Here is a 17,148-nt window from a genome sequence, read left to right on the forward strand (position 1 = left end):
GTTTTCCTCTGATTTTCCTTCCTCTTTTGATGCTGCTTATCTAATTTCTATTCCCACCCCCCACCCCACCCCACCCCCACCCTGCTGCTAATATAAATAATTACTCCAGTTTCCGGAGTCAAAAACAGTGGGGTGGACAGGCACTTACAGTAATAGCCTAAAATGGGTTTGAGACCCTAAATGCCCCTACTCTAGAGTAACCCACCCGAACAGTGGGTGATTTACTCCTGATCAACGCCTCATGATCACGTCACCCTTTTTTTTTTTTGCAAGCAAACAAAAATTTGCACAGACTTAAAGCCAGATGGGAAGCCACAATGCAGAACAGCTTGTTCACCGTATGTGAAAGGAACTGAGCATTTCCTAGAAATGATTAAGCAATCGTGAGGATTTGAGGGAAAGGGGAGGAGATTTATGCCCATTTTATGCACGGAACATAGCAGAACATGCATTAAAAATGCTACACAGTGTGCATAGAATTCCAGATCTGATTCCCCAGAGAACATAAAAATGGAAAATGGACAGTTGCAGAGTGCTAAGGACTAGAGATGATAATACGTCCGTTTCAGTCTCACTCTGTTTCTTATTGTTCTATACTTCAATTTACCGTATTTTTTGCTCTATAGGACACACTTTTTCCCCTCCAAAAATGAAGGGGAAATGTGTTTGCGTCCTGTGGAGCGAATGCAGGCTCCTTGGCTTCAGCGATAGCAACGCAAAGCCTCCGAAGCGCAGAGGGAGAGCTCCCCCCGTGCTCCCGAGGCTTTGCGTTGCTTTTGCTGAAGCCGCCTGAAGCCCCCGGAGCGCAGGGAACTCCCGCTGCGCTCCGGGGGCTTCAGGCAGCTATCTGCAAGCCTTCTGAGCACAGCAGGAGTTCCCGTTGCACTCCGAAGGCTTGCAGATGGCCACCTGAAGCCTGGAGAGCGAGAGGGGTCGGTGCACACCAATCACTCTTGCTCTCCAGGCTTCGCTTCATTGGAGAGGCGCTGCACAGTTTTCCCTCTCTGAGCAGCGCCCCTTCAGCGAAGCGGGAGGAGAAATGGAAGGGGGAGAATTTTTTTTCTCCTGTTCTCCCCCTCCTATGGTCCAGTGCGTCCTATAGAGCGAAAAATACGGTACGTCTAATGAAGAAGGACATAAAATACTTTGGGGAAACCACAGAATTCTAACGTTACCTTCTGAAAATGTCCTGCCTTTCCTGCAAAAGGAGCCCCGGCCAACTTAGGCAGAAGGCATCATTCTTTGGAGAGGTCTGGGACCCCTTCCTGACCTCTTTAACTGGAACTTGCTTAGGTCCAGCTTGAGAGTCTCTGTGGCCCCATCAGGAATCCTGGGAACTATAGTTTTCTCCTGGAAAAGGGTGCCATTTGTGGCATCCTCAACAAACCACAGTTCCCATGATTCTTTGAGGGGGAAAACATGTGCATTGAATATGCTTTAATTGTATAGCACGCATCCACCCTAAAAGCTTTTATTCATGCCAATCAATAAAATTGGAAAAAGAACCAGCGTGGCTTTCTGACCAGAGATGTTATATTGTAGGTGTTAAGTTGTGGGCGAACATATCAGACAACACAGCGATTCTTCAAACGGCTCTTCTTTATTCTGAGGCCAGAACTGAACTGAGGTGAAGGGCTCAGTCAGCCTGCTTATATAGAGCTCCAGTACCTTGTTACTGTAACAACTTTCTAAAACTATCCAATCACTGAACGCCACTTTCGATCCTTCATTTGCATACAAACTATCCAATCACTGAACGTCACTTTCGATCCTTTATTTGCATAACTATCTACAGTATCCCCCTGCTGGCCCAGGGTGAGAACTTCAGTACATAACAGTAGGAACCATTAATGCCTCCATGTTCTGGTTGTCACAAGCAGTGGCGTAGCGTGGGGTGTCAGCACCCGGGGCAAGGCAAGTAATTTGCGCCCCCTAACCCGTGGATTTGCGCCCCCTAACCCGTGGATTTGCCCTAACCCCAGATGTTGCGCCCGGTGCGGCCGCCCCCCCTGCACCCCCCACGCTACGCCACTGGTCACAAGATCCCTTTGCGGCCATCGCTCATCCAGAAGCCTAGGGGCTGAGGTCCTTTCACACACACCCCAATAAAATATTTGAGGCGGCTGCCCGCCCAGTTGATGGCCATTGCCATTCAAATGGTGTTCGTGCACCCCGTCATGTGATCAATTATGTGAGGCGACGCTTACCTGGGCTCCCCATTCAACTTGGCACCCCTGTCGCCAAGGGCATAAACGTGCTTCCTCACACCACTGAGGCTGGGTTAGGTGAAAGATGTGCACCTGTTCTGTTGACCTGTATCCGAGATAGATAAGGTACCTCCAGAATGGGATTCAGTTATGTACTGTCAAATTCAGATTGCACCATTGAAGTTGATTTGGCGCTGTTGTGGATTAAACCCGCTTCCCCTCCAAAAGCACTGGGGAAATGCTGGGGGAAAGCACTGGGAGGTGTCAGATAACACTTGCTTTGATGCAACATCATTTAACTTTCCTGAAATCAAATCAGGATGTTCCATAAACAGCCGGTGTCCCTGTAAGCTTTCTCAAAACAAATCAGACATGTTCTCCGGAAGCTGATAGCTGAATAGATATCACTGGGCAGATTTCATCAAGGCTGTCCAATTCTGGAATTAATTTCTGACCAGCTGGAGGCAACAGGGACAATTCCGCTCAGGGTCAGCCCAAGACATTTTGCTACCCGGCAGAGAAGAGCAAATCTCTCTCTCTCTCTCTCTCTCTCTCTCTCTCTCTCTCTCTCTCTCTCACACACACACACACACACACACACACACACACACCAAGTTATTTTGGAATCCCATAAGGACCTCTTCCTTTCCCTAACTGGAAAAAGCACAGCTGTAATAAATAAAACAATTTGAGGCCCTTTCATGATGCCAAAATTCATGTCACCTGAAGCAGCCCTATAGGTGGAGCTGGCTCATTGTAGGGCTCTGTCTCTGCATTTTGATGGGGAGGGATACAGATATTTCTCAAACAGGGGAGCTTGTACAGTGGTACCTCGGGTTACATACGCTTCAGGTTACATACGCTTCCGGTTACAGACTCCGCTAACCCAGAAATAGTACCTCAGGTTAAGAACTTTACCTCTGGATGAGAACAGAAATCATGCTCCGGAGGCACGGCGGCAGCAGGAGGCCCCATTAGCTAAAGTGGTGCTTCAGGTTAAGAACAGTTTCAGGTTAGGAATGGACCTCCAGAATGAATTAAGTACTTAACCCGAGGTACCACTGTATTGCTGGTGCTAGTCTGAGCAAGCAAGCTCTCCTAGTGATCAGTTTGTTGCATTTGATTTTTGTGACTGCCAGCTGAGTGTAAGCGTGTTTTTTCCTACCTTTAGCCCAGTCAAGGTAAAAGTGAGAACGGAATCCCCAAACCTTTTAACAAGCTTGGTAACTTGACTGTTTTTGTGCTGGTTTTTCATACATATTTTTCTGCTTGGCCACAGGGAGGTGTGGGGTGGGGACTCCCGGCCATAGCAATAGTTTGGAATTGGGATTGACTGAGCTGATTTGACAGAAAATCGCCTCAAGGAGTTCAGATGGGGAGGTGAGGAGGTATGGTTTTGAGAGAGGAAACCTTTAACTGTTAGCTTTCCATTCTCTTTGCCAGATAGCGGGTGCGTTAATGATGTGCAGTTATATCCCTAAGATGCTGAAGAAACCCTGAAGAGAATCTTTGTGGCCTTTTGGGTTGAGGCATAAGCTTTCATGGAATAGAGTCTACTTCATAAGGTGCACGAAGCGGTGTGTGAGTTGTGCTAAGTGCTTACTTTGGTGCTACTTTTGGATGTGAAATTATTGGAGAGCTTTAAATGTTGATATATGTCAAACGACTTGCTTTCTGTAGTGCTGTGGCAATATACAGTGGTACCTCTGGTTACGAACTTAATTTGTTCTGGAGGTCCGTTCTTAACCTGAAATCGTTCTTAGCCTGAGGTACCACTTTAGCTAATGGGGCCTGCCGCCGCTGCGCAATTTCTGTTCTCATCCTGAGGTAAAGTTCTTAACCCGAGGTACTACTTCTGGGTTAGCGGAGTCTGTAACCCGTGGTGTTTGTTACCCGTGGTGTTTGTAACCCGAAGTACCACTGTACAGTGGTACCTCGGGTTACATATGCTTGAGGTTACATACGCTTCAGGTTACATACGCTTCAGGTTACAGACTCCGCTAACCCAGAAATATTACCTTGGGTTAAGAACTTTGCTTCAGGATGAGAACAGAAATCGTGCTCTGGCGGCACGGCGACAGCAGGAGGCCCCATTAGCTAAAGTGGTGCTTCAGGTTAAGAACAGACCTCCGAAACGAATTAAGTACTTAACCCAAGGTACCACTGTATCTTTCATTGCTATTGTATTACTGCATTTGAGTTGCACTCGGCCAATTTTTACTCGGAGTAAGACCCATTGCAATTAATCGCCATGGCTTGGTTCCCTTCGTTTCCACGGGTGTATTTTGAGAAAAAGTTGGTGGACTACAGCCCGTTGTTTTATTGTGAACTGCTTTAGACCGCTCCTCTTCATGTGAACCGGGTATTATCTGTTGGAAATAAAATACATTAGGGGCCGAACCTCGGATTGCTCTGCTCACCAACCCCTTGGCAATCCACCTACTGCATCAAACAGCACTGCAGCCATGATGGGGCTGAAATGGACAACAGTCATGGGAAAACTCAACTGTCTGCTGCTTTTGTGCACTTTCGCTGACTCTCAGCAACAAGGTGGATGATCGTTAAGATTAAAGACAACATAACCTCAGCATAAACAGGATGTTCTTTGCCTCTTGATAAAACATGGAGAAAATAATAACACCACAAAGCATATGGAATTGTAAAACAATGTTTGAATGTTTCAGACAAATGTGCAAGGGTCCCAGCCGTACTTTCCTCCAGGTTAGGGCAACCAAATGTGAAATGTAATAAAACTGATGTAAAAACATGTCTCATGGTGCAGTTCTTGACCACTGTTCAGCCCGGACACTGAGGTCCAGCTCCGAAGGCCTTCTGCAAGAAGCTCTGAGGGCCTCACTGCAAGAAGTGAGCTTACAGGGAACCAGGCAGAGGGACTTCTCAGTAGTGGAGCCCTGCCTCAAGGAGATAAAAAAATACAGTGGTACCTTGGTCTAAGTACTTAACTTGTTCCGGAGGTCCATTTTTAACCTGTAACTGTTCTTAACCTGAAGCACCACTTTAGCTAATGAGGCCTCCCACTGCCGCTGTGCCGCCGGAGCACAATTTCTGTTCTCATCCTGAAGCAAAGTTCTTAACCTGAGGTACTATTTCTGGGTTAGCGGAGTCTGTAACCTGAAGCATATGTAACCTGAGGTACCACTGTACACAACCTTTAGAAGACATTTGAAGGCGGCTGTTATGTACTGAGTTGAATAGGATCCAAACTGCAGCAGTCTGATTGGTCCTAGAACAATAGGCTCCAAAAGGCAGCAGTCTGATTGGTCCTAGAACAATAGGATTCAGAATGCAGCAGTCTGATTGGTCCTAGAACAATGCAGCAGTATGATTGGTTAGCAGGAACCACCCAATCATGCTCCAGATAGAAGTGAATCCACAACCTGATTGGCCTACAGTAGAATCCTGGAATTAGCCAATCATGTGCAGCCCATTGTGTAAATAATGTATATAAAGCAGATACTTTGAGGGGACATTCATTCATTCCTCCTCACCACTATGAGCTGAATAAAGAGCATGAAATCACTTTGCGACTCTGAGTATATTTCACTGGCGACGAAGGTGGGATCCCGCTGAGCTGACTGCCACACACAGCACCGCAGCACCGCCACCTGCCGCACCGCTGCCTCGCACCGTGTATCCAGGCTTCAGCTCCGGGACACAAGGAACTCAGAATGGCAACTGACAGCAGCTTCTCGCCATTCAACCCAGCATCTGGAGACTGGGAAGCGTACGCCTCCCGTTTCACCTTCCTCCTAGAAGCCAAAGGGGTCACCGATGAAGAAGACGCCAAGAAGAGGGCAATATTCTTCAGCGTCTGCGGAGAGGAGACATTTGAAATCGCCCGGGCTCTCCTTGCGCCTGAAGACGTCGCTACTGTTCCATACAAAACAATAATGGAACAGCTGAAGGGGCACTTTTCGCCACAGCCCTCAGTGGTGGCTCGTCGAAATGCCTTCTACGCAAAGCGGCAAGCCCCTGGGGAAACCATAACTGGGTTTGTGACCTCTCTCCGCCAAGCTGCCCGGTTCTGCAACTTCTCAGAGCTGGAGAACATGCTTCGTGACCGCCTCGTCGGTGGCCTGAAGGATGAGAAGCTGCAACGACGCCTCTACGCTAAGAAGAACCTAACGTTCCAGGTCGCTCTGGAGGAGGCCCTGGCAACGGAAGCTGCTGAGAGGTCGACGCAAGAGGCACGGCTGAGCCAGCCGTCCCAACCGAGGGTCCACCACGAAGACCTCACCAACGACTCGGGATCCGACAGGGAGGAGGTGCACCGAGTACAGCAGCGCACTCAAGCAGCCCACATACCACAGCTGCCTCGACGAGAAGGAGGGAACTGCGCAAGCTGTGGAGAAAGTCACGAGAGGAGGACCTGCCGTTTCCGCAACGCAGAGTGCAGGCAGTGCAGAAAATTGGGACACATCGCCCGGGTGTGTTGGGCTCGGCCCACCCGAAGCCAGGCATCAGATGACCAATCCAAGAGCCCCAGGTCCCGGGGCCCAACGCACCAAGGCAACTCGACGGAGCTCACAGACTTCCAGGTATACCAGTTGCCCCACCCCAACGTAGAGAAAATTTATGTAGAGGTACAGATAGAGGGGGCCCCATGCCGCATGGAGCTTGACACGGGTTCAACTCTATCCATAATCTCGGCAAGGACCTTAAGGAAACTGTGTCCTACTGGGGGTCCCAAACTCAGGCCGGCCCCATTCACCCTCCGGGACTTCCAGAAACGTAAGGTCCCCACAATGGGGGTGGGGACCTTCAGGGTGCAATACCGAGGGCGGACGCGGCAACTGGACTTGCTTGTGGTCAAGGGCCCCTACATTAGCTTACTGGGGTTGGCATGGTTTGGACCACTGGGACTAGCCATCACCGGGGTGAACCACATGAGCTTACAAGTGGACGTGGACGCCATATGCAAGGAGTTTCCGGGGGTTTTCGATGGGAAATTGGGACAGTATACGGGCCCCCCCATTGCTCTACAGCTTGACCCCGCAGTACGACCAGTCAGGCTCAAGGCCCGCCGGGTCCCATTCGCCCTGAAACCCCGTATAGACGAGGAATTGGACCGACTCGTGGAGCAAGGAGTGCTGGAGCCGGTGCCTAATGCCCCCTGGGAAACCCCAATCGTCACACCCGTCAAGCCTAATGGTTCGGTCCGCATCTGCGCAGACTACAAATGTACCATAAACAAGGCCCTCATGGCCCATGCATACCCAGTGCCAGTGGTCAGCCATGTCCTTGCCACCCTGGCTGGGTCGAAAATTTTTGGCAAGCTGGACTTGGCCCAAGCATATCAACAGCTGCCAGTAGATGAGGCCACAGCAGAGGCACAGACGATTGTGACGCACAGAGGAGCGTTCAGGGTAAAGCGGCTGCAATTCGGGGTCAGCGTGGCACCAGGCATATTCCAGAATCTAATGGACTCTCTCCTTAAAGGGATTCCTGGTGTCACCCCCTTCTTTGATGATGTGTTGATTGCCGGGCCCACACCAGAGGAGTTTGAGGACCGCCTCCGCACTGTTCTGCACCGTTTCCAGATGGCGGGTCTCAAGGTGAAGCGGGAAAAATGTCTACTAGGAGTGCCTCAAGTGGACTTTCTGGGATTTATGGTGGATGCAGAAGGGGTTCACCCGACTGGGGACAAGGTACGGGCCATTTGTGATGCCCCAGCGCCCAAGAACAAGACTGAACTTCAGGCCTTCTTGGGATTATTGAACTTTTACCATTCCTTCCTTCCCCACAAGGCGGCGGTAGCGGAGCCCCTACACAGACTCCTGGACAAGCGGGCCCCTTGGGTGTGGGGCCAGCGCCAGGAGGCCGCATTCCAGGCAGTCAAGGACTTGCTTGTCTCAAACTCGGTCTTGGCACACTTCGACGAGAGGCTGCCGGTGGTGCTAGCATGCGACGCCTCGCCCTATGGCATCGGCGCTGTCCTGGGACACCAACTCCCGGATGGAAGAGAGGTACCGGTAGCATACTTTTCCCAGACACTCAACGAAACCGAGCGGAACTACTCGCAAATCGACAAGGAGGGTCTGGCAATCGTGAAGGGAGTAAAAAAATTCCATGATTTCTTGTACGGGCGGCCCTTCACCGTGGTGACTGACCACAAGCCGTTGCTTGGCTTGTTTGCCCCCGAAAAGCAGACCCCCCAAGTGCTGTCTCCTCGCGTCCTCAGGTGGTCAATTTTCCTTGCCAGCTACCAGTATGCACTGATTCACCGCCCTGGAAAGGCGATGGGCCATGCAGACGCCCTCAGCAGGCTACCACTACCGGAAACAGGCCCCGACCCAGCACCTGCACAAGAGGTTATGAGCCTGGAGCTGCTTCCTGACCGCCCCATTCAGGCACAAGAAGTTGCACACCATTCCAAGAAAGATAGGGTCATCTCCCGGGTCCTGGACTGGGTGTGGAGGGGATGGCCCAGCCGCAGCCCCGGGCCAGAATTCGCCGGCTACACAACCCGCAAACATGAACTGTCAGCCCACAAGGGGTGCCTGTTATGGGGAAGCAGGGTCGTTGTTCCCCAGCCCCTCCGCAAAAGGGTCCTCACAGCCCTACACGAGACACACCCAGGGGTAGTAAGAATGAAGGCCCTTGCCAGGAGTTATGTGTGGTGGCCGGGGATCGACGGAGAGATAGAGGCCTGGGTCAAACACTGCCAGGCCTGCCAGGAATCCCGCCCAGATCCCCCAAGGGCCCCAGTCCAGTCCTGGGAGTCCGCCCGAGCACCATGGTCACGCCTGCATGTGGACTTCGCTGGCCCCTTTCAGGGGAAAACATTCTTCATAGTGGTGGACTCCTACACCAAATGGCTGGAAGTCGCACTGGTACCGTCCACTTCTACGTCCGCAGCCATCCGGGTACTACGCAGGCTGTTTGCAACCCACGGGCTCCCTGACACTCTCGTCTCAGACAACGGGACTGCATTTACATCAGGAGAATTTCAAACCTTCACAGTGCAGAACGCCATCCGCCACATCCGTTCGGCGCCATTCCACCCTGCCACCAATGGCCAAGCAGAACGCATGGTGCGGACCACCAAGGACACCCTTCGCCGCATGACGCAAGGGGATTGGGAGTACCGCCTTGCCACATTCCTTCTAGCACAGCACAGCACCCCCAGCTCAACGACTGGCCGGAGCCCCGCTGAACTACTAATGGGTCGGCGCCTTGCAATCAGATTGGACCGCCTTCACCCCGATAGAGCTCAGGATGAGGTAGTGGTGGGGGAAGGCAGGAACCCCCGGACCTTCAAGGCCCAGGACCCAGTGTACGCAAAGAATTTTGGGGCAGGCCCTGCATGGGTACCTGCCACAGTCACCAGGGTCACGGGCCCCGTGTCGTACGAGGTGCTAACAGATGGGGGGCAATGCTGGCGCCGCCACTGCGACCAGATACGGCGACGATTCCCGGGAGAAAACCAGGAGGAGGAGGACAGGTCAGAGGAGTCCCAAGGGAACAGTGGGGCAGTGAGGCCCATAGAGCAGCAGGGGCAAGCAGGAGAGGCAGAATCAGTAAATACAGAGAGGACCCGCGAGGCCGAAAGGACACCAGAACCAGAACCACGACTGAGCGAGCCGGTTGCGCCAGACCAAACAGCCCCATCCTTGGAACACGAGCCAGAACCTGAACCCCGGACCAGGGAACACCCCAGGCCGCAACGCACACGTAGGCCACCGGCGTACCTTGAGGACTATGAATGCGACCTTCCGGGCAGGACTGGAACTTAGAGGGGAGGGGTGTTATGTACTGAGTTGAATAGGATCCAAACTGCAGCAGTCTGATTGGTCCTAGAACAATAGGCTCCAAAAGGCAGCAGTCTGATTGGTCCTAGAACAATAGGATTCAGAATGCAGCAGTCTGATTGGTCCTAGAACAATGCAGCAGTATGATTGGTTAGCAGGAACCACCCAATCATGCTCCAGATAGAAGTGAATCCACAACCTGATTGGCCTACAGTAGAATCCTGGAATTAGCCAATCATGTGCAGCCCATTGTGTAAATAATGTATATAAAGCAGATACTTTGAGGGGACATTCATTCATTCCTCCTCACCACTATGAGCTGAATAAAGAGCATGAAATCACTTTGCGACTCTGAGTATATTTCAGCGGCGCTGTATGGGGAAGTTTTTAATGTTTGATGTTCTATTATGTTTTTATATGTGTTTGAGGCCGCCACTGTCTCTTACCCTAACCTACATCACAGGGGTGTCATGAGGATGAAATGGGGAGAAGAAAAACCCTGTACACCAACTTGAGCTCATAGCTGTCAACGTTTCCCATTTTTAAAGGGAAATTCCCTTATTCCAAATAGGATTCCTCGCAAGAAAAGGGAAAAGTTGACAGCTATGCTTGAGCTCCTTGGAAGATGTAAAGTGGTAGAGGTAAAAGGACCCCCAACTGTTAGGTTCAGGCGGACGACAACTGGGGTTGCAGCACTCATCTGGCTTTATTGGCCGAGGGAGCCGGCACACAGCTTCCGGGTCATGTGGCCAGCATGACTAAGCCGCGTCTGGCGAACCAGAACAACACACGGAAACGCCGTTTACCTTCCCGCCGGAGCGGTACCTATTTATCTACTTGCACTTTGACGTGCTTTCGAACTGCTAGGTTGGCAGGAGCAGGGACCGAACAATGGGAGCTCACCCCGTCGCGGGGATTTGAACCGCCGACCTTCTGATCGGCAAGCCCAAGAGGCTCAGTGGTTTAGACCACAGCGCCACCCGTGTCCCGTAACGTTGCATATAAATGTAATGTATAAAGAAGTAAAACAAGGCATTTAAGCCACATGCCAAAGATAGATTGTTCCACAAAAAGGGCAACCCATAAAATAAAAATAAAAAAAAGCTTGTGCTTCTTTTGCCATGCACTGGCCAAGATCGGCTATACTACGAAGGGCTGCCTGCGGCCAAAGAGGGAGGCAACCACAGAATCGGGACCCCCAGAGTCATCTAGTCCAACCCCCCTGCTATGCAGGCGTCCAACCTAAAAAGGAGGCTGAAGGAGCTCTGCTGCCCCCCTGCGCCAAAACCCGGAGTAGCATGCTTTCAGTAACGATACGTGAACACAGCCCAGTGCACCTCCCAGGAAGGAGCAATCCGAAAGCAAACCTCCAGGGATCCACCCACTTCCGCTGACTTTCCGCAGCAGGCGGAGAAAGCCGTGGGAATCCGCGGTGTATCCCCGCGCCTCGCTCCAGGATTGGACGAGGGGGCTTCCTGGAACGTTCCTGAGCCGCGCCAGGTCCAATCAGAGGAGCCGCTCCGCGCCACCCCCCCCTGCGACTCCAGCTGCCTTTTGTTTTGGGCTCCGCTTTGCAGGCGCGGCTCTTCCTCGTTGCTGCTTCCCTCCAAGGTGAAAAATCCGTCGGTGGTTTTTTTTTGGGGGGGGGGCGGCAGGGGGGTGCAATAGTTTCCGAGGAGGCAGGCGGCGGGGTGTCCCCTCTGCCCGGAATCGGGAGGCATTTTAGGGTGGGGTGGGGCAGATGCAGGGCCGGATTGAGGTTTGATGAGGCCCTAACCAGCCTTTCTCAACCTGTGGGCCCCCAGATGTTGTTGGACTACAACTCCCATCACCCCTAGCTAGCAAGGCCGGAGCTCAGGGATGATGGGAGTTGTAGTCCAACAACATCTGGGGACCTACAGGTTGAGAACCACTGCATGGTAATGGGCCCTTTATATGTCCAGCTGTCCTTTGTCAGCAACAAATTGTCGCTGTTTTGTGTGTGTTGTGTGTTGCTGGGGTGATGTCTAATACTTGCTTAGTTATTTTACATATTTCTCATATGGCTGTTGTCCAGAACTAGATTAGCTTTTTTGAGGTCTCTTTAGTTTGGTTAGCTTTTAAGGCTCTGTCGGTTGTAACTTATGCATTCTCTGGCGTGCGTTTCGAAACTCTCTTTGTTTTCCTCCCCGTCGTTTCGATAGATGACTGGCAACAATAGCAGCGCGGGAACCAGCAACGGCCGCAAGGGCCGTGGCGTTTCGTGGCGGCTCCAAGAAACCTTGAATCTCCTGGACATCTGGGGAGAGCAGAAAATTCAGGACCAGCTCCGCAACAGCCACCAGAACATAGACTTTTTCGAATACATCGCCCAGAAGATGGCCACGCGGGGCCATCGCCGGACCGCCCTGGAGTGCCGCTCAAAGACCAAAGTGATGAGGCTGGAATACAAGCGTGTGATTGATCACAACTCCAAGGCGGGGAGCAGCAAGGTGACTTGCCCTTTCTACGAACAGCTGCACCGCATCCTCCAGGGCAACGCGAGCATGAAACCCAGCCGGGTGGGCCGAACCCTGAGCTTCCACCTGGTGCTGCAGCCGGAAGCAGCGCAGGAACAGCCGCAGCCGGCAGCGGAAGAAATCATCCCACCCGACGTCCATGTGGTTAATGTTGGAGAATACCTCAAGCAAGAGGACTCTGGTAGGTTTCCACAGCCACAGCTGCCCCGAGGCCTGCTTACGCTATTCGGTCATTTTAATATTTCTCCACACCGATATTTAGCGATGCCTGCTCAACATTTTCTAGGGGGGAGTTTGATTGGCAGTACGCATTGCGGCCTCCTGTTTCCTTTCTCAAGAGAAAATTGCCGCAGTTACAGTTTTGCTCTGTAGCGTACAGTGGTACCTTGGTTCTCAGACTTCATCCGTTCCAGAAGTTGGTTCCAAAACCAAAGCGTTCCAAAGCCAAGGCGTGCTTTCCCATAGAAGGTAATGCAAAATGGATTAATCCATTCCAGACTTTTAAAAACAACCCCTAAAACAGGAAGTTAACATGAATTTTACTATCTAATGAGGCAACTGGTCTATAAAATGAAAGCAATAAGCAATGTACTGCAGTCACACAATCAATCAGTAGCTGAACTGGGTTCCACACAGTCACAAAAACACAACCAAAAGAGCTGCAAAAACAAAAGCGCAAAGTTAGCAAAGACAGGCAGACCTCAGCATGACATTCAAAACGAAAGCGTGGCACTCGGAAGAGCATGTTCGGCTTCTGAAAGAAGTTTGCAAACTGGAACACTTACTTCGGGTTTGCAGTGTTTGGGTTCCAAGTTGTTTGAGTACCAAGGCATTTGAGAACCAAGGTACCACTGTACATGAATAAACTCTATTCTCTATGTTATCTTTTTCAATCCTTGGTGTGACTGGAATGAAATTGGGGGGGGGGGTAAACTTTTTTTACCCATTTCAATAGGCCAGCCTTCCCCTATCTAGTTTCCCCCAGATGTTTGCGGCTACATCCAGTAGTCTAAACATCGGGGGTGGGGGCACCAGTTTGGGGAAGGCTGACCTGGGCTATTGGTCATTTTTACCTGGTGATATCCTATTATTTTAGCACCTACCATGAATTATTGTTGAGGGTCGAGCGTTCAGGGGTTGGCATGAAAGAGAAAAAATCGAGCCACTTTTTTTTTTTTTTTTTTAAAGCATTTCTTTATTATTTTCTTAAGTTGTGTTACAAACATAACGAATTGTCTGAAATCTTTGTATAAGCAGTAAAGCACCACCCGTGTCTGTGGAACGTGTCTCTGTCTATTTCTTCTAGCTGTTTTAACTTTGTAAACAGGTGGGTATTTTTCCCCTGCTTACTTTGTTTTCCAGATGACACAGGAATGGTGACTGGGAATGGTACTGAGGAAGACGTGGCAGAGGCTGGGGAGAACGACATGGCAGTGATGAAGGAGGAAGACAGCAATGAAGGCAGTGGTAAGAGTTGGCCCCTTGCCCCTTGAACTGTGCGTTTGGTGGGTGTGTTGCTTTGCCCTGTGGGTGCTGGAGAAATTGCAATGAAAATGTTCTGCAGGGTAACTCTGCTATGAATCTTTTTGTTGTTTCATTTGCAACACCCTTAATCTTTTTGTGCAACAATTTTTTAAATAAAAAACAAACAAACCGTGCATTTCTGTTGTGCAAACCCAGCTCTGCTAACCTCCTTTGGTCTCAGATATTTCTGCTTTGTTTTTCTCCCTGCGTTTTGCCACAGGAAGAGACCTGGATTATCAGAGACCCCAAGTTAACCAAATAAGCCCCTTGCATCAGGATGCGCCCGTCAACACAGGTACGCGTTGTCCAAATACAACTCTTGGTGTTGTTTTGTCTGCAACATAAATTTACATTCAAGAATAGTCACAGCTGCTGTTTTTACTGTTCATGCAATTAGTGTACAGCCGTACCTTGGTTTTCGAACAGCTTAGTTCTCAAACGCCGCAAACCTGGAAGTGACTGTTCCGCTTTGCAAACTATTTTTGAAAGCTAAATGTCCGATGGGGCTTCCGCGGCTTCTGATTGGCTGTAGGAGCTTGCTTTTTCCTCTTCTTTCACCTCTAGATTAATGCTTTACTTTGGACAAAAAAAAAAAAAAAAGATATTTGACAATAATCTTTCTATTTTTCTTTATAAACTAATAAAAATATTATTGTTATTATTATTATTATTATTCTGGAATGCTGTAGTGCTTGATTTCCTGCCTTGGTAGTGCATTGGTCTAGATCATCTGACTCCAAATAATACTACAGTGGTACCTCTGGTTAGGAACTTAATTTGTTCTGGAGGTCCGTTCTTAACCTGAGGTACCACTTTAGCTAATGAGGCCTTCCGCTGCCTGTGCGCCACTGCTACACGATTTCTGTTCTCATCCTGAAGCAAAGTTCTTAACCCAAGGTACTATTTCTGGGTCAGCAGACTCTGTAACCTGAAGCGTCTGTAACCTGAGGTACCACTGTACATTGTTTATTGCTTTCATTTTATGGATCAGTGGTCTTGTTAGATAGTAAAATTCATGTTAACTTGCTGTTTTCCGGGTTGTTTTTAAAAGTCTGGAACCCGAGGTACCACTGTACCTGTGTGGGCATGCATCATTTGACGAACCATTGCTTCATTTGTTGTTGTTATAAAAAGTTAAATAAAAGTAAATAAGTAAAATAAAGTTATCATTTGTATTTCCCCCGCCCTCAGAACCCCCCGTGGCCCACCCGCCCCCAGCCCCATCTCCCCTGGCTGACTTTGCCATACTGCGGCCCAAGAAGAGGAAAGGGGCCGAGACCCTGTTCCAGGAGTTGCTGCAGCAGTCGAGAGAGGAGCAGGAGGAGCTTCTCCTCGAGATGGGCCGTGACAGGGAGGTGGCGCTCAGTCTCCTGAAGACCCTGAGGCAGGACGCGGCCGGGTGCCGGGAGGAGCGGAGGCAGATTATGGAGACCATGCGCGCCCACAACGAGATTCTGAAGGGACTGGCCGCCAACCTCAGCAGCCTCACTGACACCTTTGCCAGCCACCCGCAGGCCAGGACACCTCGCCCCGGCGTGCCCAACAGCACCCACGCCCAGAGGGGCCACGCCAGGCCGAATGACGAGAATTGCAGCCCACGGAGCCCCCTCCGTCGGTTGCACTCCAACAACCTGTCCTCATTGCTGTTCCCCGCCAACAACACGCACCACATGGCCTAGCCCTGGAGAGACCAAAGAAATGGCGGCCGCAAACACTTGTGTTTTTTACCAAGAGACGTTTTCCAGTAAGTTTTTGAAAACAGGTTGTTGCGAAAGGTAGCTTGAAATAAACTCGTTGCTGAAAAAGGAAGTCTGGATCACCTGTTTCTCTGCAGGCCCATTCATCCACCTGCTTACAGCGCAGAGGTGCCTTTCAAAGGGTGTCAAACCGCCCTGGTCCATTGGGAAAGGCAGGAGGAAATCATCCTTTAGTTGGGTGCCCTTAGTTGTGTAGCTAGTGCTTCCCGTGCATGCTGAAATAACAACAACAATTTATACCCCACCCATCTGGCCGGGCTTCCAACAAAATATTAAAATACAGTGGTACCTCAGGTTAAGTACTTAATTCATTCCAGAGGTCCGTTCTTAACCTGAAAATGTTCTGTTCTCATCCTGAAGCAAAGTTCTTAACCTGAAGCACTATTTCTGGGTTAGTGGAGTTTGTAACCTGAAGCATATGTAACCTGAGTTACCACTATACCGCAATGCATCAAACATCAAAAGCTTCCCTAAACAGGGCTGCCTTCAGATATCTTCTAAAAGTCTGGTAGTTTTTCTCTTTGAAGGCGTTCCACAGGGCGGGTGCCACTACCGAGAAGGCCCTCTGCCTGGTTCCCTGTAACTTGACTTCTCGCAGTGAGGGAACTGCCAGAAGGCCCTCAGCGCTGGACCTCAGTGTCTGGGTAGAACGATGGGGGTGGAGACGCTCCTTCAGGTATACTGGACTGAGCCCGTTTAGGGCTTTAAAGGTCAGCACAGACACTTTGAATTGTGCTCGGAAACGTACTGGGAGCCAATGTAGGTCTTTCCAGACCGGTGGTATGTGGTTTTGGCGGCCACTCCCAGTCACCAGTCTAGCTGCCCCATTCGTCCAGCCCCTGGCTTAATTATTATTATTTATTGAATTTATATACTAAGGAATTCAAGGTGCTGTACAGGGTTTTCCTCCTCGCAACAATCCTGTGAGGTAGGTTAGAGTAAAAGATAGTGGCAGCTTCAAACACATATGAAAACATAATAGAACGTCAAACATTAAAATCTTCCCGATACAGGGCTGCCTTCAGATGTCTTCTAAAGGTTGTGTATACAGTGGTACCTCGGGTTAAGAAGTTAATTTGTTGCGGAGGTCCGTTCTTAACCTGAAACTGTTCTTAACCTGAGGTACCACTTTAGCTAATGGGGCCTCCCGCTGCCACCGCATGATTTCTGTTCTCATCCTGAAGCAAAGTTCTTAACCTGAGGTACTATTTCTGGGTTAGCAGCATCTGTAACCTGAAGCGTCTGTAACCCAAGGTACCACTGTATCTTTATCTGAAGGGAGGGCGCCACTATTATTATTTTATTTATTATTATTGATGGAATTTATATACTGCCCTATACCCGGAGGTCTCAGGGCGGTTCACAGAACAAAATCAAAATATAAAACCAT

The 17,148-nt window shown here is 50.2% G+C and overlaps 1 protein-coding gene across 2 annotated transcripts; it reads left to right on the forward strand.

Moving 5' to 3' along the window:
* Positions 1 to 5,037: 5,037 nt before the first annotated feature.
* LOC309337045 (uncharacterized protein) lies at positions 5,038 to 15,810 on the forward strand. 2 transcript variants are annotated; one of them, XM_081853698.1, is made up of 5 exons: positions 5,038 to 5,072; positions 12,163 to 12,658; positions 13,840 to 13,944; positions 14,222 to 14,296; positions 15,193 to 15,810. In XM_081853698.1, exons 2-5 carry the CDS (start codon positions 12,163 to 12,165, stop codon positions 15,678 to 15,680), a joined length of 1,164 nt encoding a protein of 387 aa, XP_081709824.1. In that variant the 5' UTR covers positions 5,038 to 5,072; the 3' UTR covers positions 15,681 to 15,810. The 2 variants fall into 2 exon arrangements, with proteins under 2 accessions (XP_081709824.1, XP_081709823.1); XM_081853697.1 differs by lacking the exon at positions 5,038 to 5,072 and adding an exon at positions 11,339 to 11,590.
* Positions 15,811 to 17,148: the final 1,338 nt, after the last annotated feature.

This window comes from Podarcis erhardii (assembly GCF_964252035.2).
Source record: "Podarcis erhardii genome assembly, chromosome: 2".
NCBI classification, from domain to species: domain Eukaryota; kingdom Metazoa; phylum Chordata; class Lepidosauria; order Squamata; family Lacertidae; genus Podarcis; species Podarcis erhardii.

Coding starts and splice junctions, on each gene's coding strand:
- LOC309337045 (XM_081853698.1), top strand. CDS start 12,163: ATGACTGGCAACAATAGCAGCGCGGGAACCAGCAACGGCCGCAAGGGC. Junction 12,659..13,839: donor CCTCAAGCAAGAGGACTCTG/GTAGGTTTCCAC, acceptor TTTGTTTTCCAG/ATGACACAGGAATGGTGACT. Junction 13,945..14,221: donor AGACAGCAATGAAGGCAGTG/GTAAGAGTTGGC, acceptor GTTTTGCCACAG/GAAGAGACCTGGATTATCAG.